General features: G+C 33.4%; 1 protein-coding gene and 1 long non-coding RNA gene across 2 annotated transcripts in view; both read right to left on the reverse strand.

The window, feature by feature from the left end:
* Positions 1–617: 617 nt before the first annotated feature.
* On the reverse strand, positions 618–16,221 carry LOC134235033 (beta-lactamase domain-containing protein 2-like; the record flags this gene model as incomplete). Its single annotated transcript, XM_062717114.1, has 6 exons — positions 15,876–16,221; positions 13,521–13,742; positions 9,950–10,141; positions 4,169–4,268; positions 1,341–1,446; positions 618–740 (listed from the first exon to the last, which is right to left on the reverse strand). Coding segments are annotated over exons 2-6 (691 nt in total), but the record flags the coding sequence as incomplete, so codon positions are not given.
* Positions 16,222–25,792: 9,571 nt separating this feature from the next.
* LOC134235032 (uncharacterized) overlaps positions 25,793–27,905 on the reverse strand; it is a 15,887-nt gene continuing 13,774 nt past the window's right edge. Inside the window, exons 4-5 of the long non-coding RNA XR_009985315.1 lie at positions 27,900–27,905; positions 25,793–27,424 (exon numbers count right to left, since the gene is read on the reverse strand). The exon at positions 27,900–27,905 is cut by the window's right edge and continues 106 nt beyond it. This is a non-coding gene — a long non-coding RNA (uncharacterized LOC134235032). The remainder of the gene's footprint in view (positions 27,425–27,899) is intronic.

The raw sequence follows: 27,905 nt of genomic DNA on the forward strand, positions 1-27,905 counted from the left end.
CTTATTCAGTGGTAAAGGAGGAATTCCAGAAAAGAAATAGGTATACCCCTCAATATTAGAGAAAGATTGGCTTTGTCAATAAGAAACCCGAAATACGTATCCGATCAAAAAGTAAAATAGAAGGTCACAATGGCACTGTGTGACAGAGATTCTGTGAAAATCAAACTAAATGTCATTGAGTGCTCTAAGAGGACTTGTGGATAAGAGATGGGTATCCTAAAGCATACAGACGAACATCCTCATCACTATATACCCAACTGCTTTTCAAGAGAGGGGTAAAAAAAATTACATTCGTCATGTAGATTACTTAAATACATTGCCATTTTTTTGTGAGATAACTATTTTAAATTTATAAACGAGATAAAATTTTCGCGAGCAGGCAGAGTGTTGTACGTGAGCCTTAATGTATGCAAAAATGTAATTTTCGCGGGCAGATCAGGGTGATTACGCAAAAATACAATTCCTGCAAACAGAAAGTGGTAGGAGATTGGATAAATAGTTAGCAATGTAGAAAATTTTGCAACAATATTTTACATTTGTAATGTTTTTTAGCAGAGACATATATGATTTTTGTCTCGAGAACTAAAGATAGACCAATTAATGAAAATAATAATTACCAAAAGGTTCTGCTATTTCCTCTTTAAATATCTGATCAACATTTCTGTGTTTTGGATCCGCCTTCCTCAACAACACGTCTACATACATTCCAAAGGTTATTACATGGTAGGAGTATGCTGTACCTGTAAGTAAATTAGATGAACTATTTTACAAATCATTGCTGAAAGCGATTAAAACCTGTCCTTAAGATGTACCCTCAAAGGTGCGATTGTTTCACGTGTCTGTTAGAGGGCTGATATTGTTGTATCGGGTTGATGCAAGATTTGACACAAGGAAAAAGGTCTTGTAATATTCTCTATTTTTCAGTCCAGCAAGATCCCTATCAGCCATGAAAGTTGGTATGACTACCGAGAGGTAAGGCACATTACACAAATGCAAAAAATCGGGATGCCAGTACGTCCGTCTGTTTCGCTTTGCAGTAACCTGATCTCTTATCCGCAACTCCTCTCACACCACTGAATGAAATTTGATGAAACTTTCACAGAATCTTTATTACATATTGCCATTGTGCACCTCTTATTTTACTTTTTGATCCGACACATACTTTGGGTTTCCCATAGCAAAACATGGACACTGCCATTAATATTCATATAGGAGGCAGGGGGTATCATTTAGTGAGTTCATTGCTCACAGTGCCTCTAGTTATTACTATATTTAAAATTAAAAGATATAATTACTAGTATGAATGTTTAAAAAAAAAACAACTGAGATTGAATTGCTACCTGGTTTCCAAATCGGCTCCTGTTCCTCTAAAAACTCCTCCACTTTTGTTTGGTTTGTTTTCAGAAGCCGTATATCAATTGTTCCTTTTGTAATGGATAACCCGGCCTTTAAGTAAAATCTACATAATACTACATCTTTTATATATGTAACATTATAAACTTGTAAAATCTAGTGAGCTTTGGGTATGATTTACTTTGTTTTATAACTCCATTGTTAAAGTCGATTTATAATATCTTACAACGTTTCTAAGAATTTGATGAAAGATATGGATTCGGATTATAAATTTACCCTAGATACTGAGCTAGCAATTCAGATAATTTAAGCAGCTATACCTTTGCCACACGTCATTCGTCTTGTATAAAGAGAATAATTTGTGTTTATGTAAAATACCGTTTGGTGCCACAAAATTAAACTGTTCAATTCGGATAATTAAAAGAAGATTGAATATAAACAGGATTAAGCCATATTTCCAAACCTCTGTGAATAATCTCTTAACCGAATGATACAGTTTCACCATGCAAAATAACTGTTCATGTGCCACTGAAGCTCTACTGGTTTGTACTTATAACAAAGGAAGAGAAAAGTATTTAGGCAGTTGGGAATTGAAACTTTACAACAGCAATAAATAGAATAATGATCCTTGATTAAATCTCTTTATGTTCTTAGTGTAGTCTACTTGTATGCAACATTATATTATAATCAGACTAAAACTGTATTTGGAGTAGCATCTTTACGGATTACGGAGTATTTTACGGAAATTTCTATTTTTAGTAACCAAGGCAATAATGTTCATGGAAGTCAAAAACCGATATACAGAATTGTGTATCTAATAATCGTAGTGTAGTCTACTTGTGTGCCAAGTTATATTGAAATCAGACCAAAACAGTAGGAGACATAGCATTTTGAAAGAATTTCACAAAAATTTATATTTTTAGTAACCACGGCAACACCGTTCATCAAAATCAAAAACGATAAAAAGAATTATGTACCTTGGTGTAGTCTACTGGTGTGCCAAGTTATATTAAAATCAGACCAAAACTGTAGGAGGAGTAGCGTTTTGAAAAATTGTTTACAGACAGACAGACAGACGGACGGACGCCGCATTACTATCGCATAAGCTCTTCTGATCTCTGACCAGTAGAGGTAATAAATTCAAAATTATTTTAGATATAAATTAGATGCCCTCATAAGCCAGATATACATGTATTTGATTATGAAAATGAAAAATTCGAGACCTGAATGAATGAACACCTACAGGATACCGCCAATCATATTCTAAAGATGATATGGCTTCTGCGAAAAAATGAAAGGAGAGACAGAAAATATGCATTAAGTAAAAAAAAAAAGACCCCTAAGGAAATGAAAATATACTAAATAAAATAAATTGCGTATTTTTTAGACTCCACTAATCATTTTCCAAAATATAACTCTGCAACTCGTAAAATGTTAGGAGAAATCTTCAATCTCAGGTGATTGTTAGAGAAAACAAGTTGTGTTTGTGAAACACTGATGCCCCCGTATGGCAACATAGCGAAGGTTAAGCTTTCTCAAATGCAGATAAAATATGTTGGTACCAAAGTAAGGCCTTTTCACAAGAAATGCAAAATATAAAACGCTAGCTACACTTGTTCCAGGGTTATGACCAAGGTTAACATTTTATAATATAGGACAAACTCCGGGTCAAGGTCAAAGGGTCAAGGTTGTTGGGTTCTAAAGAAAAGCCTTGTCTCAAAGATTACGTTTGGGAAGTATGAAAGGGCTGGCCCTTACCATTCAAAAGTTATGGCCAAGGTTAAAGTTTGTAAAAAGTAGGTCAAACTCTAAGGTCAAGGTCAAAGGGTCAAGATTCTTGATATCCAATGAAAGGTCTTGTCACAAGGATTACACAAGTGAAATATGAAAGCTCTAGCCCCTACTGTTCAAAAGTGATGGTCAAAGTTAAAGTTTGTAAAAAATAGGTCAAACTCCAAGGTCAAGGTCAAAGGGTCAAGGTTCTTGATATCAAATGAACGATCTTGTCACAAGAATTAAATTTGTGAAGAATGAATGCCCTAGTCCGAACCCTTTAAAAAATATGGTCAATGTTGTATTTTGAAAGTAGGTCAAACTCCATGGTCAAGGTCAAAGGGTCAAGGTTCTTGGTATCCAATGAAAGGTCTTTTCATCAGAATTATATATGTGAAGTATGAAAGCCCTAGTACTTATTCTTCAAAAATTATGGCCAAGGTTAAAGTTTTTTCATAGGTACGGAAATCTCCAAGATCAAGGACAAAGGTTAAGGTTGTTGGTATTTAATGAAAGGTCTTTCCACAACGAATACATATGTAAAAAAAAATATATAAATGTCCTGGTATCTATTGTTCAAAAGATATGACCAAAGTAAAAGTTCAAAATATTTGTGTTAAAGTGGGTCAAACTCCAAGGTCAAGGTCAAAAGGTCAAATTTGGTAGTACCCAAAGAAATGTCTTGTCACAAGGAATACACATGTGAAATATGAATGTCATAGCTCCACTATATCAAAAATTATAGGCAAGGTTAAAGTTTTTGCGGACAAACAGACGTACAGAGAGACAGCTAGACAGACGGACGGACGGACACGACAAAAACTACATACCCCCGAAACTTCGATTACGGGGGCATAAAATATTAAGGATTGATTTCGAATTCCAGAGTCAATATCAACAAATGTTGGTCTATATTACATTTTTGATGATACAATTGGTGAAATTGATATATTAACTTCATAGAATTCCTTGAAAATGAACACGTTAATTTAACCTTTTTTAGCCAAATAAAGTTCTCAGGAATGTAAAATGCGGTATATACCTGGTGACTTAGTAACATATCTACAGTAATATTCTCCTTGCCATTCTTCCCAAACTCCGGCCAGTAATAGGACACCCGCTTCTTGTAGTCCAAGTAGCCTCTGAAGTAAAGAGAGGGTACAGGTGAAACATTTCATGATTACGAAGTTATTTTAAAGAAGAAATAAAAACTGTTCTTCATAGATGATTTTTTTTATTACATTTTTAGAGAAAATTTGTTTAGAAAATAATGCGTCTGTCAGATTAACATTATTTTGTCTTTGAGCACGTTTAAGTAGCAGTCACATTATCCAGCGATGGGGTATAGGATGAGAAACCGATGCGTTTTTGATGAAAATGGCGTGGTTGCCGGCCGGGCACCACTAGTAATCGGACGGTGACTGAGGCCATTTTGCGAATCGGTGGGGTTATCGGTAGAAGATAATTCGTAGTTAAAAATCAGCGATGTCTCCACCGATGCCCCACATCGCTCCTCATCGGCAACCCTTCATTAACACATCTTACACGGATATGGCCGAGCATCGTCCAATATCCGCTGAATCTGAGGTCATCGGGGGGTTGAGTGGTGTCCAACAGATAACGGCCGATCATCTATCGATGTTCGACCAAACATTGGCCCGTAGTCAACCGATGTTCGAACGATGTTCACCAATGTATGAGCGATGTAATTTATACATAGGCCGATTATCCTGGAACATTATTTTATGATTAGCAATGCATCGCTGGGCCTTTGTAAGTCCGGTGTAAAGACGAATAATGACCCCCATCGAATAATGACCGGGGGTCATTTTTTTTGACAGCGAAAAATGACCCCCGGTCATTATTCGACGTAGAAAAATGACCCTTTTGCCCGTAGAAAAAGTGTCACCACCCTAAAAATTTGCAGAACCCACGTGAAGAAAAATGACCCCCGTAGAAAAATGACCCCCTGTATATTAAAGCTAAAATTTTTAGGGGGCAAAAAAAAAATTAGATGAAGAAGCACATTGGCCAAAATGCTCACCTGAGCTTATTGGGAATAAACTGATGATATGTTGATCTCATTACATTATACAATTATAGCTATATTTTAAGGTAAATGCAATGATTCAGAATCTAAAGGAGTAAAAGATTTATCAAGCCTTAAGGGTTAGATAAACACTGTTTTTTGATTGTGGAAATCATCGAACTGACAGAAAAAATCAGCAGTATTATATAAATGGTGCCTGTTTTGGAGGGTAACATTTGAAATTGACACCCCAAGGAAAATCATTGTCAACCGACGCCAGCGGAGGTTGACAATGGTTTTCCGAGGGGTGTCAATTTCAAATGTTACCCTCCAAAACAGGCACCATTTATTTTATTATACTGAATGTCTTATTAAGGACGTCAGCAAAAAAAAAAAAAACCGTCGATCGTCTTTACGTTCATGTATAGAAAGATTTCACACTCACCGGTTCACTAATCTCCTTATTGTTTGTTTGATACTCGAATTAGAGTCATTTATCATTTAAAGCTTCGTTATTTCTGGCTCGCAAGCATGTTTCCTACACTCGCAAGCATGTATCGTCTGTCGTTTGTTGTTTTCAAGTAAAGCTATATCGGACGCAAGCTTTTACTGACTTGAAGTTAATTGCGGTTCTTTCAAACGCGCAACTGACGTTTTTAGAATTCTACGGTGAACCGTACGCGCATAATTTCCACGCATGTGACATTACCGTTGTGTTACCAGTTGTCACGTGTGTTGCTAAGGCTCAGGGTAATCGAACGGATTGTTAACTGCGTCTAAACCAATCAGATTTTAGTATTTAACATGAAAGTATATTAATATATATTATTATATCCTCCGCTTGAAAAGCGGGAGGTATATAGTGATCGGGATGTCCGCCCGTCCGTCTGTTACGCTTTGAGGTATCCATCTCTTATCCGCAAATCCACATGTATATATAAAAAGATGTGTTTGTGAAACAGCTATGCCCCTGTATGGCAACATGGCGAAGATTAAACTTTTCTTAAATGCAATTTAAATATATTGTTACCCAAAGTAGGGTCTTCTCACAAGAAATACAGTTTCAAAATAGGAAAGCCCTAGCACCACTTGCTCAAATATTTTTGCTAAGGATAGGTTTTTGAAAGGTAGGTCAAACTCAAAGGTCAAAGTTGATGATTTCTTAAGTAAATGATTAATGTAACAAGGATTACATATGTGATGTATGAATACCCTAGCCCTTACCGTTCAAAAGTTATGGGCAAGGTAAAAAAAAATCATAAGTACGGAAATATCCAAGGTCAAGGTCAAAAGGTCAAAGTTTTTAGTATCAAATGAAAGGTAATGCCAAAAAACTACATATTTGAAGTATGAGAGTACTAGTATCTACCGTTTAAAAGTTATGGCCAAAGTAAAAATTTGGCATTTTTGTGTAAAATGGGACAAACTCCAAGGTAAAGGTCAAAAGGTCAAATTTGGTGGTACCCAAATAAGGTCTTGTCACAAGGAATACACATATTAAATATGAAAGTCATAGCTCCAATAATGAAAAGTTATGGTCAAGGTTAAGGTTTTTGCGGACAAACAAACCGCCAGATAGACGGACATACAGACGAACACGATAAAACTATATACCCCCGAATCTTCGATTACGGGGACATAAAAAGAAATGGTCTTCAATTAACTTTTCATATTATGATACATTATAAAGAAGACATTACAACAATGAAAATGTTTGTTCTGATTCTCATATTAAATTCTCTGAAAAATATACTCAGAACTGAGTAAAAGGGTGGAGTAAAACAAGAATTAAGGTAGAACCTATGTTTGAAAAGTCTTTGTCACAAGATTTTCAAACTTTTCAAAATGATAAATTAGTACTTGCTTATCAATCAGTTAAAATATCATGATATTGTTCCTTGTTTTTAATCTAGAGCAGGCTGTGAAACTTGGTATGGTATTTACATACTGCGACTTAACATTTTCAAATATTTTTAGGGGTACTTGTCATAAAGGGAATATGAAAAATCACAAAAATACTTCTTCAAACATCGTCGTTTATAAACTTTATTAACTGAATAATATTAAACAATATTTTATCAAGAATAATTTCTTTTTTATTCAATTAACATAAAAGATAAGTCCACCATTAAAAAAATAGTCAAATGAATTATTTTTAGTCAATTATGCACCCTATACTTGTAAATATTTTTTAGAAGTCTTTGTCACAATGTTTTCAATCTTCAATATGATGAAGAACATAGCCAAATGATTACAAAAAGTGATTAAGATATATACATTTCCCCTCTAACTAATGAAAGATAGGCTATTTACCGATACTCATATTCTTGACCTTTTTGCACTTACACAGGATTTAATAATTAAATGACTGTTTGGGGTTACTTTCAGATTAAATATTTATCAGAAATTGTACTTTTACTTTAAAAAGATCATATTTAATAGAAAAATTGTAATCAAACACCAAGAATATGAATAGGTAACAAATAATTGTTAAAAGGAATGCACATCATTTCATTATAGATATCACAAAAATGTACACACGATCAAACGATCTACAACACGTACATCTTTGACTTAGACACATTTCATCAAGATATTACACTATATAGCTGGCAACTAAAGATTTCTTACGATTTATGCATTCCTTCAAAATGGTTACATACCATTCAAATTATTACGAAAGTTGTATGTACATTGTAATTTCATTACACTAGATAGTCTTGGGTTTGTCAACTTAAGGTCTAGATCTATTAAATAAAAGGTGCCTACACATTTTCTCTTATTCCAGAAATATATTGCCATTAAGCATTATAAACCCAAAAATATATGAATTGAATTAAGATTATGTTGGCATGATTGAATTCTGTGAATTTCAAAATGCAGCATTTTCTACCATTTCTATTGAAGCTGTCAAGTACGGGGAAAAGTGGCATTGAATTAATTATGACGTCTTAATGGGTTAGCACAGGTTAAACACATTTACCAGTTATGATGTCATACGAAGTAGGTTCTACGTTAAAAGAAATGTAATGAATACTGTGTGCTAAATCAAAAGTTTATGTCTACATGTATAGTTTTTGCATTAGAATGACTGTGTATTTTACACTAGCCCATAGCTTTACAGAGCATATTTTTAGGTCTTATACTTACCCCACCCCCTTTCTTATTTAGGAGGAAGTCGATATTGAACAAAAGCAAAAAAAAAAAAAAAAAAAAAAAAAAAAACCAAAAAAAAAAAAAAAAAAACACCCTATCTTTATTTTTCTATAAGAAGGAATTACAAATAAGCTTAATATAATCTACTATTCTACTAATTTTTAACTGTTACTTTGCCACAATACTTTCAAGTATACCTCCACCAACATTTAAAGTATGCTTTAATCATGGCGAAGTAAATTATAATATGATATTACTTGTGTGAAGGCTTAACTTCATTTCAATATTTTATCTAGAGCCTCTTTCAGTAGTATTGAAAGGTACAGAGTTTTATTTCTATTTTTGCTTTTCTTTTCTTTCTTTTTTGTTGTTGTTTGATTTAACGTAATGTTCTTTTTTTTTTTGGGTGGGTGGGGGGGGGGTGGTAAAAATTTCCTCCTCTTTCATTGTCAAATAGGATTTGCCAAACTTAAACAAACTAAAAGTTGAAATGACGGAAAATTTAATTTTTCCTATTAAAGAGTATTTAAAACTGATTTTTGCATGGTTTGATTTCTAAAAACAAGTGGAATATCATTCTTTTAGCAAACATTATAAGGAGGAATATTAAAAAGAAATTTTATTTACCTGACAATTAAAGAATCTCTTTTCAAACACAATTTTAGCATTGAAAGACTAAGTGAATCTCTTAATTATTTCATACGACTTTTGTATTTTTCTGGTTACAGAAAATGTAAAAATTAGTTTCGCTGTAAAAAAGATATATATTTTGTATCACTTTAAAGGGGGTCATTATTTTATAGGACTAACATATAAAATAATGACCCCCTAGGACCCTTTTTCTACAAAAAATGATTTTTTTCTACGGGTGGGGGTCATTTTTTGTCGTTGAAAAATGACCCCCCGGTCATTATTCGATGGGGGTCATTATTCGTCTTTACACCGGCCGGCAACCACGCCATTTTTATCATAAAACGCATTGGTTGCCCATCGTATACCCATCGCTGGATAATGCGACTGATTCTTTAAGTACTACTTAGGCCGATGTGGACCGATGTTAGGGCATCGTTAACACCACGGATTACCACCGATTACCACCGGTCTACGGCTACCGCCCGGGAAATGTGACCTAGGCATTACAGTTCGTTATCATCAAATTCCATATAAATAAAACGGTGTATAGTGTATATTGCTATTATATACATGTACCAAACTTGTGTTAAATATGGTTGCTTGTATACATGTTTATTTAGGTTACTAAAAATGTTTGCATCCATTTTTTTTTCCAAAAATCTTGTAATATGTGCATTCATTTCATACCTTGTAAAACACTGAATATCTTCGTAAATACGAATTATTTATCAATGTCATAAGATATCAAAAGATTTTTAAAAATATCGTGAGTTAGGATCGTATCCAATTTAATAAATCGACAAAAACTTCGATCTTGAGAAAATTTATGCAATTCTTGAAAAACAAATATTTACTAATCTCTGTGTCAAATATTTTTCTCTATATTTTGGAGGGAAAAACCTCAACTTATGTATTGGAAAAAAACACAAATGATATGTTAAAGAAAGATTATATCAATTTAACAGATAGGAAGAGGGAGAAATGCCAATTTCATTTTGATTTTACCTTTGTACAAAGAGTGCCACGATGATGGCGGTAACTCCTTTAGTTGTAGAGAACATGATGGACAGGGTGTCATTTTTCCAGGGCCGCCCCGCCTCAATGTCCGAGTATCCTCCCCATAGATCCACCACTAACTCCCCCTTGTAATAGGCAGAAAAACAGGCCGCCTTCTCTTTATTTGTCTCAATGTTTTTCCTGGAAGAGGAAGGTGTATTCTGTTGTAACGGAGGTTTTTTTAAAGTAATATTTAACTTTTCAACGTTTTTTAATGATTGAAACTTACAATCTTGATCAGATGTAGTTTATCTAAAATACTTAAATGTTAAGTGAAAAGTTCAGCTAACAATTAACTAACCCCTGTCTTACTCAATCGTGCAACAAATTGGTTAAGACGAACCTTTTGATATATTATCTTAATTGTTCATTTGATCCTCTTTTGCATTAAGATATTTCAGAACATTAATTTATAACCGTAAACTCCCTTGAAAAGGAAAATAAAGAGCAGTTACTGTTTTTTTCCTTCAATTTGAGGAATGAAGCATGAGTGAATACTTAGTAGTACGCGTTAGGTTCTGTGCTACGGTGGGGTATTTTGAATAAAATGCATGATTTCTTCATTTTTTTTTCTTTTCTGCTACTTGATATTAAACAAACAAACCAAGTACATTGTTATTATGAGTAATAGAGAATTAGGTCGTTTTAATTAACAATGAATTGTATTATCTCTATTGAAATTATTATATTTTTATAATATCAACACTGTATTTATTATCACCATTATTAATAATTGATATTATTTCCTTATTCATAAAACAATTGTCTTTGTTCTTCTATGTACATGTATATATTATTGTAAAATTTTGTAAATGTTGTATGGCTATTGAGATATTATGTATGGGAGAGGACTATCTAAGTTGCTAGAACTTGTGTCCGATCCCTTTGACATATTGTCAATAAAATATGTTCAAAACAATAGAGAATTTTTCAAAAAAGTGAATTTCAGGGCCTCTGTGTAATCGGTTCTGGTGTTGGGACAGGGCTCTAATTAACATGTTGTGAAAATGCATTGATTATAATAAAATTGAAATGCATTGAAATCCTTCGCTGTTGAGGGCCTGAGTATTTAGCAGATAAACTAAGTGCATGGTGAGCATTTTCATGCGCAAAATTGCCTCCTCCAGAACTACATGTATAAAACTTTTGACACCAGACTCAGGGGCTCTAACAGGGGGTAGGTAAGTGCCTCTTGAATATAGTGAAGAAAACACTCTTTATTTTAAATTATTTAAAATCTTTTTCTATGACCCTGGGTATTTAGCAAACTAATTGCATGCATGGTTATGATGAGAAAGTGCCTTTTGAAAAAGTTTAAAATTCATTACCCCTGGATCGGGTGTTTTTATGTTAGGGTGGGGCTTTTTTTAACATATAGAAAAATGTTAAATTTCTTAGAAAATCTTCTCTGCCAAGGGTATTTAACAAATATAGTAATATATAGTTACGATGAGCAAGAGTAATAAATTTTCCAAATGTATGAATATGTTATAATTAGGGACTGTGAAATTTCAGTGTTTACAGTGTTTAACTGTTATGATGAAAAAGTTTTAAGAAATCTTTAATTGCTTCGATCCTAGGTATCTAAAAAGTCAACGGAGTATAAAAAAGTTGTAATATGAAACGGTATTTTATACCCGAGTTTTGAAACTCTGAACCACTTGATCAATATATTAATTCTAATGAAAGTAGTTATTTTTCTTTGATATTCAATAAAATTAATATGATTGTAAATCACTGAAAACGAGAGGTACTGTGAGCAACGAGCTCACTAAATGATACCCCCCGCGCCTCCTAGATGATTATAATGACAAAGTCCCTGAACAAATGGCAGTGTCAATGTTTTTCTCTGGAAAACGAAAAATATGTGTCTGTTCACAAATTAAAATAGGAGGTGCACAATGGCAATATATACTAGTACTCAAGTAAAAAGATTCTGTGAAGGTCTCATTAAATTTCATTCAGTGGTAAAAGAGGAGTTGCGAAAAAGAAATAGGTACCCAAAAGCGTAACAGACGGATGGACGGACAAACAGGAATTTATAACATATCCCATTGTGCACCTCAAATTTTACTTTTAGATCTGACACTTATTTCGGGTCTCCAAAGGCAAAACAGGGACTTATTCATTATAATCCTATGGGAGGAGGGGGTATCATTTAGTGAGCTCGTTGCTCACAGTACCTCTAGTTTTTTTACGGTACACCACATATAGACTTTTAAATTGTAGATAAATACAATGGAGGAAAATACCTGTTATTATTTATATTTTTTAAAATTTTATTTGTATTGTTGAATATGTATTTATATCCCCCGCTTGAAAAGCGGGAGGGTATATAGTAATCGTTAATTCCGTCCGTCTGTACGTCTGTCCGTCCGTCCGTCCGTCCGTCTGTTACGCTTTGGGGTACCCATCTGTTATCCGCAACTCCTCTCATAAGGAAATTTAATGAAACTTTCACAGAATCTTCATTACATATTGCCATTGTGCACCTTCTATTTTACTTTTTGAACTGACCTATATTTTGGATTTTCCAGAGCAAAACATGGACACTGCCATTATATTCATGTGGGAGGCGGGGGTATCACTTAGTGAGCTCATTGCTCACAGTGCCTCTAGTTTGGAATACCACCCGTCGTCAAGCAATGTTGACTGTTGCTGGAGGGCGTGGCTTCATTGTTCAGCGGGTAGTAGTGTTTTTTAGCAAATGTTTCTCGACCAATCAGATTTAACTAATTTTCATGAGAGTATAATATTATACACTTATCCACTGGTTGTGAGTGGGAATAGTCCCTGTCAAGAGTTTGATAAAAGAGCTATCCCACTCACAACCAGTGGATAAGCGTTTTATTATACTGATGTGTAATATAATTTCTGAGGTTTGAAATTTTTGGAGTAAGATAATACTGCAAGAATAATCTGAAATCCTGATGACGTCACAATGCTACTGAAGTCATTATGACATCATCAGTCTATAGATCTATCGCTGGAAATCAAAATTGGAGGCAAAAATTGCATGAAAATTTTCCAAGGGTGGATAGCAAAAACTATACCCCGGGGTATAGCTTTGCTATACATGAACTATAAAAGATAGTTATTTTACCTTCTTAACTTTATATAGGAAACATTTTAACAGAAGTATAATAAAACCCTTTGTTTAACACGTTATCATCAATTTTGTTACGCAAACCAGGCTATTGTGACGTCTACTACTCTCGTGAGTTTTCGTTCAACGAACGACAACTATATTGCGGGAAAATACACTAGGTGTTCCGAAGAGGTGGAATATGATGAAAAGCGTGCCGATGGCCGTGAAATATGAAGTTTTACGGCCCGATCACGTGATAACCTAGAACCAATCAGATTACGCGTTGTATAGAATATTTATAATGAGGTATAATAATATCAAATATTCACTTCCTGGTTATTGATCTGCATGATATGTATAATGTATCTATTATAGCTTTAAAATAAAACATTCAAGCAAAATTAAAAAAACATTGGAAAAAATAAAACTTACTTGAATACATCGTAAACTCTCTGAAAAGCCGGGTGAACATATCCCCCTAAAGAGGGCGGTAGATCACTCTCAAACCATCGAGAGCTCTGTAACAGTATAAGCATCACGACGCCACAGGCAAAGTACTTTAGAGTTTTTAATCTGGATGTTTCTTTTTGTTTTTCATTCATTATTTTCGAAACTCCATCAAGTCATTGAAGAATGCACGCCAGCGACTGCAATCTGTCGTAACGAGAAAATATTTTGTTACCAACTGGTTTGATAAAAATAGGGTTTTACTTCAAGATAGCAGATAGCTACATCGCACATACGGATATTGTATATATAATTCATTGTTCTCTTTTGTTGTTTTTTCTGATGTATTGCTTGACCCATGTGGGTGTAATATGCAATAAAGATTATTACTATTAAAAAGTGCATATTAATTGTGCATGAAAAAGTACAGTGTATTTTGATTTTTTAATAATTTATTAAAAATTTTATGCTAAAACAAAGTTTAACATAAAACTATATTTTTACTGCTTCCATAACAAAACTGCAGATACATCTCATGCATGTTAAAAGCGCATAGACAAAATTGTCTCGTCAACCAAAATAGTAGTATAAATGAGGAAAATTTTCGCTGGTCTCCATATCTGACCCAGAAAGATTATATGATAAACAACAGTTTGAGGAAATGCTATGTGGGTTCCCTTTCCGAAATCTGTTAAATGCAGAATTTGAGCAATCTGTCACTTTTCGAAATCATGCAGACTAATATGATCTTTTCTATAACCCTAGTTCAATGCAGATTGAAAGTTATTTCGAGCATTAAGTTTTGCACGTGTGAGAAAAATTGAGATACATATAGGCTTTCCTGAAAGCTACCGCAATCAGTGGTTGCTATGTTAAAAATGTAACTTCCGTTTTAAAAAGTGTGTTTGCATTTTTAAAAGCCTCGGCAAAATTCTCCAGTCTTTGTAATTTTCTATCTTTACAGATAGTATCAATAAATATGTTAATTATGTAAGCCTGACTATCAGTGAATTACATGTACGTGGCCTGTCTAAATCTGTCAACCTTTCTATTTACCGACTTTTTAAACATACGTATTTTGTCTCTTTAAAAGTCTAAAATTGTTTTAGAGGGTTCGTCATACAACGATATTGGACAGATCCTTTTCCGTTTTTTAGTGTTTGTCCACATCATGTGCAAAAAAAATAAAAGAAAAAAAAGAACAGACCTCAAATGTGGCTGGGTAATATACTTATATTTAAAGTGAAAGAAAAATGCAATCAAGAGGATCGAATATTCACATCGAAATCGTCGAAAATTTACAAGCTTCCGGGGCTTCGCTCACTCTTCCCTATTGGGGGTCTTAATGCGGCCCCAAACCTGCCCACTCGGGCGTCCATATCAAAAGTGCCCTGGCTACGCCCCTGAAGCGAGTAGCTATCCTACATGTGCCAAGCTATTTTCCCCAAAGTTCACAGACAAAAAGTCCGTGTGAAATATACACTTTTTGTTAATGGCGTTACAGCTCTCTGGTCGTCCATGCCACCTGATCTGAAACTTCATAAATACAGATTGAAAGTTTAAAACCTGTAAATACATCTACATGGTTTTTGTTTTGTTTTTCAATTAAAAAGATACATGACACTTCCTGAGGTTTCCGGGCCCATTGACTTAATTACACGAATAAATCTCAGTAGCTAAAAACACGGTATACTTCTAATTCGATGTGTTTAAGTGGAAGTTGACATTAAAAGTCTGCGAAATTTAAATTTACCTCTCCTGAGAGGTGACAGACCTTGACTCAAGTATAACTACTCACTTGCAATTGCATAACTTTCTTTGAAGAGCTACCGCGTTTGTCTAGTTTAAAAAGAGTATCCTGGAAATGATAATATTTTCCTCAGTTACGACTATTTTATCAAGAATACTGCAATGTAGCTTTTATATTTACGTGAACACAGCATTAAAGTTGTATTTCTTATACTTAAAATTTTTTTATCTACTTACAATTTATTGTAAATTTCGCCTATGCATGCATGACAATTTTCTGGGCTATCAGAGTATTATACATCTTCGGTAGCAATTTTATATGATAGGAATTTTTAAATTAAAATATTTACATTTTTACTTTTGCATACAAATGTTAATATCAAGAAACAGTTACACATTTGATGGGAATGCCATGGGCATTATGGACTGTTGGAAACATGGAATAATTTATGCATAACGGGCTTCCACCGTTGTGCAAATTATACCACGTTTGCATACCAAGCAAATCAGTTAAGGAATATTAACAACATTAAATATGATGTTGAAATAAATAAATAAAGTACGAAATGACCCAGAAATAAAATAACTTACAAAATTAAGCGAAAACTGCATAAATATAGTCTCCCCTGCTCAGAAGTTTACTGTACTTGTTTTGTGATCCCGTGCTACATGTATCGTTATACATCCGTTTATTTCTGGTTAAAATCGTTTTATTAAATCGCAGCTTCTTTCTTCCGCCTCTCACACACACACATACCCCCCCTCTCTCTCTTATTTCATTGACATTTAATCTTCCTTTTCTATATATTTTTTATTTTCTATTGTTTCTAAAAATTTTCTAGAGAATTGAATTCTATGAATTGTCTATTCAATTGTTTTATATTTCGATATTTTACTTGAAAAAAGACGCCAATGGTAGTCTTACAACCAAGCTCAATGATAAAAGTGATGACTTCAACGTTTCAATCGTCAACTTCCCCTACTTATGTATCAATATACCTTCATCATCTGCATACGCAGTTTATATCTCTCAGTTGATTTGATATGCAAAACATGATCTATACACATAGTTTATAAACCGAGGTAAATTATTGATAGCTGCAGATTTGTAGCTCTCCGAAAAGATATATTGATAGACCGGTCTATCAATATATTTTTTCGGAGAGCTACAGATCTGCAGCTAAATTATTGACTAACAAGTTGATGAAACAAGAATATCTCGTTTAAAGACGTCATTTCGTAAGTTTTATGGTCGATAAAATGACCTTGCCAGCAAGTACAATTTATCATTGAGTCATATGCTGACTGATGTTTTTCATACCTATTGTTAGTCCATTATTTACACACTGAATTGACGACGAATTTTTTTCAATTATTTCCCGATCATGACAAGGAGCACACTGCTGGTGTGACCGGTCGACAGGGGATGCTAACTGGGGATGCACGCTCATGGCACCTGATCCCACCTCCGATGTTTTGAAGGTCCGTGTTTGCTCTGCTCCTATTTTGTATTGATTTCATTAAGCATTTTCGGAAGTACTTGAAGTGGAAATGATGTGGTCAAGTTCACAAATCAATCGCAGCTTTAAGTTAAGTACTTGGACACGAATTTGAAGTAAACATTTTTTAAAATTGTCTGTATGATAAGACATATATGTTGCAATAGCATTTCAAGCGGAAATATTATGAGTGTTTATAAACTTCCATTATCGATACTTGAAGCTGACTAAAACAACGAATTTCGGAACGTGTTTTATTGACAATATTCTGACGCTTTGATACCGAAGATTTTGAAAATGTTTTTTCTCAATCAGTGCATTTAATTTTAATTCAATTTTTTGATGTAATCTAATTCATTAATGTTTCTTCTCCACAAAAGGAGTCCTTATTGATTTTTCACGAGATGTATTTCAGAGAAAATGAGCTTTATGTACTTTTTATAAATAAAAGTTTCTGTAAAAAATATGTTGATAGATAAAAGTAAATTTTTATGGTTATTCTGTGAGCTTAAAAATATATATATACGGAGGGATAAGACAAAGTTTGTTGTGCTATGTATGAAAACGCTTTGGGAAAAAATTCTTATATTAAACTTATGAAATAATTATTTTAAACAAGAGGCCCATGGGCCACATCGCTCACCTGAGTAACTTGGGTGATGCAGATCTTCACCAGATTCCCCCTCTTGCTATACCTATCATGTCCAACAACCCCCTTCCCTTTTTTATTTTAAAACTTTAGAATCTACACTTCTCAAGGATGCTTCCACATAAGTTTCAGCTTTCATGGCCCAGTGATTCTTGAGAAGAAGATTTTTAAAGATTTGTTCCATATTTTTCTATGTAAAACTTGGATTCCCTATTGTGGCCCCGCCCTACCCCCGGGGGTCATGATTTTAATAATTTAATATCTACACTACCCAAGGATAATTCCATATAAGTTTCACCTTTCCTGGCCCAGTGGTTTTTGAGAAGAAGATTTTTAAAAAATTTTTCTATATATTTCTATGTAAAACTTGGATCCCTTATTGTGGCCCCGCCCTACCCCCGGAGGTCATGATCTTAACAATTTTAAATCTACACTACCCAAGGATGCTTCCACATAATTTTCATAAGTTTCAGCTTTTCTGGACCAGTGATTCTTGAAATGAAGATTTTTAAAGATTTGTTCTATATATTTCTATGTAAAACTTGGATTCCCTATTGTGGCCCCGTCCTAGCCCCCGGGGTCATGATTTTAACAATTTAATATCTACACTACCCAAGGATGCTCCCAAATAAGTTTCATCTTTCCTGGGCCAGTGCTTCTTGAGAAGAAGATTTTTAAAGATTTGTTCTATATATTTCTATGTAAAACTTGGATTCCCTATTGTGGCCCCGCCCTAGCCACGGGGGTCATGGATTTAACAATTTAATATCTACACTACCCAAGGATGCTTCCAAATAAGTTTCAGCTTTCCTGGCCCAGTGGTTCTTGAGAAGAAGATTTTTAAAGATTTGTTCTATATATTTTTATGTTAAAGTTGGATTCCCTATTGTGGCCCCGCCCTACCCCCGGGGGTCATGATTTTAACAATTTAATATCTACACTACCCAAGGATGCTCCCACATAAGTTTCAGCTTTCTTGACCCAGTGGTTCTTGAGAAGAAGATTTTAAAAGATTTGTTCTATATATTTCTATGTAAAACTTGGATTCCCTATTGTGGCCCCGCCCTACCCCCGGGGGTCATGATTTTAACAATTTAATATCTACACTACCCAAGGATGCTTCCACAAAAGTTTCAGCTTTCCTGGTCCAGTGGTGTTCTTGAGAAGAAGATTTTTAAAGATTTGTTCTATATATTTTTATGTTAAAGTTGGATTCCCTATTGTGGCCCCGCCCTACCCCCGGGGGTCATGATTTTAACAATTTAATATCTACACTACCCAAGGATGCTCCCACATAAGTTTCAGCTTTCTTGACCCAGTGGTTCTTGAGAAGAAGATTTTTAAAGATTTGTTCTATATATTTCTATGTAAAACTTGGATTCCCTATTGTGGCCCCGCCCTACCCCCGGGGGTCATGATTTTAACAATTTAATATCTACACTACCAAAGGATGCTCCCACATAAGTTTCAGCTTTCCTGGCCCAGTGGTTCTTGAGAAGAAGATTTTTTAGTGACCCCACCCCATTTTTGTCTTTTCTTGATTATCTCCCCTTGTAAGGGGACTTGGCCCTTCATTTTAACAATTTAAATTCCCCTTTACCCAAGAATGCTTTGTACAAGTTTGGTCAAAATTGGCCCAGTGGTTCTTGAGAATAAGTCGAAAATGTGAAAAGTTTACAGACGGACGGACAGACGGACGGACGACGGACAAAATGTGATCAGAAAAGCTCACTTGAGCCTTCGGCTCAGGTGAGCTAAAAATCAGTATAAAATACATTTTAATCCCTGGACAGTTTTTAAATTTATTTCTTTACGTTTTTACTTCGGTATTCTCCGTGAAACTTCGTATCTTAAGAAACTGGTTTTTCATGCACGAGCGATATAGCGCTCACTATAAATACTTTTACCAAGGAACGTTCGATTAATGCGAAGTTCGTTACAAAGAATCGCAGGTTGTTTTGTGTCTTTGGCATGTTTAGACTAGAGTTTTATCTTCAAGTTCAACTTCTAATAGAGATGTTCCTCAAAAACAACGTACAGAGACAAGCTTCAATTCTGGACAGGATTTTGATGTCATTGACGCTGTCAATTTATTAAACAGAAGTTTCAGCTCAACGAGGAGAGATTGCGATGTTTAGAATGAAGTTGAGTATATTAGTCACTTAGTAAATTAGTAGACTATAAATCTGACTTTGACAGTGTTTGATGAAAATTCAATTGTTTCAGTTTAAGATCGTTTAAAAAAAAATCTGTTGAATTTGGAAGAATGCTATAAAACCAAACAATAATATTTTAAATGTTATCAAATTTGGTTAGAGTACAGAATTTATATCATATTCTAAAGTTATATCTTTGTCTAACAAAAAAAAATCAATATTGCAGAGTGCCCCCTCTCCCGTCATTGAAACGTACATTTTAGAATTGTCGAGAAGAGTTAGCCATTGTAACACTATACAGATGTATTTATGTGTTCATTTGCATGCTTTGATTGTGAAATATGGACAGATTAGTACACAAAGGTTGACTGCTAACCAGAGTACAATGTGCTTGCATACTGAAATTATATGATTGGATGACTGCTATCCAATAAGGAGAAATATATTTTTTTAAATAAAAAAGTATGTAAAACTAACATTTTTTTCTCATTTCGGGTTCTGATAACATTAGTGTATTTGCAGTTCACAAATTAATCAGTAATGCTTTAACACTGGGATTGGATGCTTCGTAATTGAGTCACTTTAACACTATATTTATATGTTCATTTGCATGCTTTGATCGTGAAATATGGACAGATTAGTACACAAAGGTTGACTGCTAACCAGTGTACAATGTGCATGCATACTGAAATGAAATGATTGGATGACTGCTATCCAATAAGGAGGACTGCTCTCCTAGATTTGAATGACTGCAATGCTAACATAAGATTATAATCTAATATACTGGTTCTGAAAATCATATATTTTGATGACTGATTTTTAATCACGAAGGACTGCTCTCCTATTTATGATGTTGATGATAAAGTTGCTTGTAAATACATGTATGTGTGATATTATATCGTGGCTATTATTGATTACTGTACAAATTTGGTTTGAATTTTAATGTGCTTTCATATTAATATATATTTCAGACTTTGAAGAATTATCAAGGCCAATGGATAAATATTGACAAATTTTAAAGTCGATCTTCGTTTTAGCTATATAGTAGAGTCTTTGCCGCATATCGTGAGAAATGCAAAATCTCAGTCAACGAACAAGATGTACGACATATATTTCTCTAAATTCAGAGACTGGTGTTCGAAGCATTCATTTACGCAATTTCCTGCATCAGTTTCTACTGTCGCTCTTTTTATGGAAGTTTTGGTGCAACAGAGGGTATCAACGTCGATTATGGAAGCGTATTTCTACAGACAGTATAAGTCGGACTCATGAATTTTCTTCAAATATGAATCCATGCGAGGATAAGTTCCTGAAACTAGTGTTTGAAGGTGGAAGGCGCCAAAAAAAAAAAAAAAAAAAAAAAAAAAAAAGAAGAAGAAAAAAATTAATGTGCTGAAATTAAGATCCTTTGTGATGTGTTTATTGTGATTTTCTGGTTTCTTTAAATTCAGTGAATTATGAAAATTATTCGATTATGTGATACCAAATGGGAAAGTGCTCACATCGAAATTAATATTCCCAGAAGCAAAACGGATATCTACAGGAGAGGAAATTCGGTGATAAACGCAAAAACTGGAAACGATTCGTGCCCTGTCTTTTGGTTAAACAAATACATCGACATGTCAGAGATGGATAAGTCTTCCAAAGATTACATGTTTACAGACGTAAATTTTGTAAAATCCCTCAATAAATACAAAGTTTCAAATAAACTCAAACTTTTGCCATATACAAGAGCTAGGAAAATATTGATGTCTTCTTTATATTAAATTGGCCTTGACAGTTCTAAATATGCTTTACAGTTTACTTAGCGGCGGAGTTACAGCCGCTGCTAATAATATTGTGTCTGTTCGATTGCTTAAAATACATGGTCGGTGGGTCACGGATAAAGCCAAAGACGGTTATATAAAAGCCAATCTTGAACATAAAATTCTAGTTTCAATGAATCTTGGTTTATAAAATTATTTTATTGCACCTACTGTCCTTTGTTTAATGCGATTTGTAACGAACGCAACAATCCTACAGTATATTCTTTTTCTTTGTTTTTCAATAAATTAGTCAAGAAAATATTTATTTGCGGAGGAGTGAAACGAGGGAGAAAATAAATTTATTTCTTTACGTTTTTACTTCGGTATTCTCCGTGAAACTTCGTATCTTAAGAAACTGGTTTTTTCATGCACGAGCGATTTAGCGCTCACTATAAATACTTTTACCAGGGAATGTTCGATTAATGCGACGTTCGTTACAAAGAATCGCAGGTTGTTTTGTGTCTTTGGCTTTCCCTGCCCACCCAGCCCTTGCATTGTTTATCATGCAAAATTTTAGTTTGATTTGTATGTTTTGAATAAAAATGCGATTTGTAACGAACGCAACAATCCTACAGTATATTCTTTTTCTTTGTTTTTCAATAAAGAATGGAGGCGTACAAGGCGAGGACAATTCCCCGGTCTGAGAAAAAACATTTCTCAATTCTAAAAGTTATATTTTTCAAAATTATATTGTTTATATCATCTTTTACACATAACTCTGTATTTCATTGTTTTAATATTTTGTTAATTATTTATCTTTTTACTAATGTTTTTAAGATATGTGAAAACAAAAAAAAGAAACTTCCGTATGATTTGAACCCTCCATAGTGCATGGTTTGGTCAAAGACCGATCGCTTTAACCACTACGCTACGAAGTATATGCATTATCAACGTCTGTCAGTGTGATTTAAATGAACGGGTTTGTTGAAGCGTACATTTTTTCAGAAATTTTTGATTTTCATATAGAATGGGTTCAGATTCCATTTTTTGGACAAATGAAATAGATTTCACATTAAAGTTTCCATCATTTAAGCGTTAAAGAAAAATGGAGACTTGACCCATTCACGTTCAAAATTCATTTTTTATAGCTCTAGTAAACCCGTTTTCCACTAAATATGCATAAGCTGGGGGCGTGTGGAGGACCCTTAATTTGATATATTTAAATTATACTCCATGAAGACTTTTGCGAAAGGAAAACCTACTCACCAGTATTGTCAGTCCGTGATCAGTGGGGTGCTGAGTAAACACTTTGAACACACCCAGTAAAATGTAAACAATACCAACCGGTATGAAGGCCAATTCACTGATAGAAATACATAGTGATTTTAACTAGTGTGCCTCGTAAAGCGTTTGTCGTGATTAGTAATCTTTCTGTTTACCGGCTAAGATAGTTAGAAGTGGAGCGTGGGTTGTATACGTCGTTAATTTGACATGTTGTAAATTTTAAATTTACAGGAGGGTAGTAAATACAACATTTACATGACAAATTTTACTGCAACCCGGTAAATTCAAAATTTACAACATGACGAAATCCTAAATGTGTCACAGTCAGCAAAATTAAAAAAGGAAAAAAATATGAAGGAAAGAACGGACGGAAGTAAAAGAAGGACAAAGGAAAGATGTATATCATTAACATGCACTTATAATCGTTAGCAGAGAAGAATATTTTCAATGAAATAATGAATAATCACTATATACTTATTAATCACAGAGACACACTTGCTCATCATTAAGATGTGCTTTGCCTAGTGATACTTTTAATGCCCAATGGCGGGAGAATGTTTCAAAGTAAAAATGCATTTTCAAAATAAAATCAATAGAGTCCCACCTTTATACTCAAACCCCATGACTCAGAGGCTATATAATTTCCATACTTTTGAAAGAGGCACCCTTGCTCATCACTGCCATTTGCTTAGTATATCTGCCAAATACCCATGTGTAGTAGAGGTACTTTTAAAGTTGTAGTGATTTTAAATGAAATAAAATATATAATAAATATAAATTAAAGAAACTAAATAAATTATTAAATAAGTTATAAATGATAGTTTTCCGTTAAAGTTTTATTCTTTTCCTTCTTTACTAACTTGGGTATTTAGTTATAGAGTTATACGCCCCTTTGGATCCACACCTGTACATACACTTTTACATGACCACACACATATCTATTGGCCAAGTTTTTGAAATACTTAGTTTTCATTGGTGGAATGTTTAGTCTTTGTGGGACAGTGAGTTTTATTCAGTTTAAGATCTAGAATTCTGATTTCTTATGGAGAAGACGCAGTTTACTTTGCTGTTGAAATAAGTTATTTCCAAAGACTTGAGACCTTGGACAATTCCTGAAATGTAAGTTTTTACTTGTTTTATGCTACAAGATGTTTTCTATAATATTATATTAAAAAATGCGGAAAACAAGATATTTTACAATGAAGCGCATTGAAGTGGTAAAATTTTCTGTTTGGATGGAACGTTTTGAGCTATCTTTAGACACGCCCATTTCTTTAGAAAGGAAAAATCGGTCAAACGATTCAATCGAATACCTGTAGAACAGGTATGTCATAAATATAATAGCCAATGAAATTGACGGTCTACATAAACACCAAGTAAGCACGTGTTCGACTGATACATGTGCTATGCTAACTCCAATAAACATGATAAAATTATAATTATGTACAAATTCGTCGCATTGCGTGTTTTACTTAAGCGGGAACTCTATCTATAGCTTTTTCTTATTTAAAAATCTTCATTTCAGTGTAACACATGTTGCTTGTCGCGGAAAGTGTAGTGTCCCAAAACATTACGATGAATATTCCTTTCTCATTTCTAAAGAAATGGGCGTGTCATTATGTTATTATTTAAGAAATAAGGTATAATTTTTTTAGTTTTATCGGGAAGTAAAACGGGTTGGTCACGTGATCAAATCCCACAAAGGCCGAAGGGCGTTATGGAAGACTTGCTCATGTGCCAACCCGTTTTAAATCTCAATAAAACTCAAAAAATTATACCTTATTACTTATATTTACATTTGTGACTTATTCATACTTTATATTTGCCTGATTGTTACTTTTAACGTGTGAAATGCCTTAATTTTTCAAACCCAACGGCATGTATGTAATCCACTAAACGCGCGTCGACCCTTTATGACGTCACAGAGAAATTACGTCGAACGTTTATCCAAACGCACAACTATGACCTCTTGACCCCATACCTGTATTTACACAGTTATAAAAACGCTTGCCTTTAGTAGTGTTATATAAAGGAAAACATTTGCAAATGTAAATATTGACGTTCAAAACATGATTCAGAACGTTTCGTCCAAATGGAAAATTTTACCACTTCAATGCGCTTCATTGTATTTTTAATTGTTAACATATTGAGTTATCTGTCTATCTATTCAGATATTGATAAATCTGATGAAGTTTTCCTAAAGATCAATTTGTATATAAACCTGGAAATATTTAGAAGTGAAGATTTTGGTCATCAAGTTAATCTAAATAATTATTTATTCTGAGAAAGGTATTTGTAAAGGACAAATCCTGATTTTATTATTTATTGTATATAGGTATCTCCATTAGTAAAGAAAGTATTTATTTGCATTGGAGAAAAGTTAAATTCCATAAATTGGTATGTCTATCTGTATATATATTTTTATGATTTGTAAAGAAATATCAAAGAAAGATAACTCTTCACAAGATTGTAAAGTGTAATTGTGTTATAAGAGTTAACTCCCTTATATATCATGTGTCAAGTATATTTCTTATGTGTTATCATAGTAAATGATGATAATTAATTGTAAAAGGGAAGACAGATAATTTGTTATATTTTATAATCGGAATGTTTAATTGAAATACTATTTTGTACATATTTTTATGACGCAATCTGTATATTGCAGGACTTCCTTATATATTCCATTATATCCATTATTCCAATATTCCATATCAGCTAAAGATGTCATCGTAATAAATATATAAAACTTCAACTGGTTTTTCCATCATACTGCCGGGAATACCCGCTACATCTAGATTCAACAAAGAAGTATATTACCCATGGGCAAAGAAGTCCATTTTTTAAGAAATAGTGTATTTTCACTATGTTGTCATGGGTTAGAACAAAGTCCTAACTGGAAACCCCTGACCCAGGAGGCATTTTTATGCCCCTCTTTGGCCGAAGATGCCCTTAACCAAAATTGGTTGAAATGGCTTCAGCAGTTTATGAGAAACTGAAAATGATCAAAAGTTTATGAAATGATGATGGACGAAAACAGACTGCAAAAGATCACCTGACTCTGATGAACTAAAAATGCACAGAAGAGTGGGGCATCATCAAACAGCAATCGAAGTGTTTATGCGGTCCAAAATGATTGGAAAACATTGCACAAACATTTTATATAGAAGCCAAGAGGAAAATTTCATGTTTATTACACATTTTAAAGAGAAAATAAAAATTTAACATATAAAAAGACTTAAAAAAAAAGAATTGCACATACCTTATTAAATTGAGGTTATTTAAAAATACATAAATACAAATGCAGTCACAACACACTAGAGACTTTAATTTTTTACAGATTGAAACAATGTTTTATTCAAGTGTGGATAACTTTAAAAATGGATAACTTTAAATGGAATGATAGTCAAGATGCAAAGATACTTCATTGCTTTTTACATTGTAATTGCCATATCCTTTGATCTAGTCATGTAATCTATAGTAGATTGTTGGTTAACATCTCAGTGTTGTGATTTTGCCATTATACAAACAAACAGTAATGACCAAGAATCATAATAGTCTGTTTGGATCTAAGCAATCTTTCGGTCAAAAATGCATTTAATGCAAAAACTTTACATTTCAGACCCATTTCGAATTTCATGTATGGCTAAAACAAAAGGAGCTGTGCCTAGAACAAAAATGGAATGCTTATGCCTCCATGAACTGCAAAGCAGTTTATAAAAAAAATTGTAAATTACTCCAACCCAGGTTAAACAAGTTTAACCTGGCTAGTTATTAAATTCATTCCTTATAATTTGAGTTAAATTATCTCTTTCAAAAATTCCTTCAAATTGAGCAAATTTTAAATGTAATGTCAAGTGGATTGGTGCATTTTTGACACAAGTCACTGTGATGTAGACAACATAGGTTATACGATATAGACAATTTTTTTTATCCAATCAAATGGTAAATTACTTGAAAATATACTGTTTGACAAACTCTTAAAAATTGATATGTTAATAATACAATATATTTTTTGTCAATTTACTCCGAATTTAATGGGTGTATCACTGTTTACATTGTCGAGTAAAACATTCAACATATAAATATTTCTGGATTAAAATTTGTAAAAGATTTCAGCAATATATTGCACTTTTTTCAATTCATATAATTCATTATTTCTCATTTTGAGATTCTCTACTTACTCGTAGGTTGGACAACATCAACTTGAATCGATCCAACTAATTCATTAAGCTGAATCCAATGTTTGAAAAAAAAAAATCAATCCTCTTTAAACACTCTTTACACATCCAAATAGTTACATTGCAATCAACAGACTTTGTATGTGAAAATGAAAATTGATTGACATACATGTACATGTGTGCAGTTTCTACTTAAATTCACATTACAACTTTTATGAAATACTTTTTAAGTTTCAAAGCAGGTCTTCATGAAATGTACGATGCTTAAAAAACATTTGAAAATTATCATTAAATACAAATAAGAAACAAGTTCTATACATACAAAAAATAATTTGAAAATTTTTAAAGAAATTTGAGGTTTAAGAATTTATCTCTTCAGCTAGTATATATCTTTCACTTCTATGCAAAAAAGTCATTTCTTTTTTTTGTAACTCTTGTTTTTTCCTGATTGTATACAGCTCCATCTATAATATTAAAGCACTTCAATGTAACCAGAATTTAAGGTTGTTAAAGTTAGTAGTGGCACTGACTAGAATGATGATCTGTTCAGCTCTGCTTTCTAGCATCATCTCGGTCCTGTTAAAAATCTCCAAGACTAGAAATTCTCTTTTAGCTGCCATCACAGGGTTCTGAAAAATAAAAGTAGCAATCACTCCTTAGTTTTTTTAATTCTGGCTTAATTTTATTTTAATTGCAGGTACATGTATTTCTTTCACAGAAAAATATGTAATTTGCCATTAATACAATAGTTTCGAAACACTACCAAGTAGGATGGCCTCCAGCCCAGCTTTTAATTAATATTATCACTTGTGTGCACATGCTTCTTAAATGTCTTCTTACCAAATATGAAACAAGGTTGCACAAGGGGAATTCAGTTTCAGATTTTTCTAATCATGCACTCTCTGTCACATTTACCGAGAATTACTTTGACATTAAATTCTTTAAGTCATGATCAGCTCTAAACAAATTTTGGTTAAACTTAATACTCTAACAATTTCTTTAAAATTAAGCTATAAATGCAAAATGCAGATTAAAAATGACTGTTAGATTACATTTTACATTTAACAAGTAATGTATCACTGTTTATCAAGATGAGAACATTACCTCATA

The sequence above is a fragment of the Saccostrea cucullata genome, unplaced genomic scaffold (assembly GCF_032062105.1).
Source record: "Saccostrea cucullata isolate Sc308-1 unplaced genomic scaffold, CSIRO_AGI_Scuc_v1 ctg3959, whole genome shotgun sequence".
Taxonomy (NCBI): domain Eukaryota; kingdom Metazoa; phylum Mollusca; class Bivalvia; order Ostreida; family Ostreidae; genus Saccostrea; species Saccostrea cuccullata.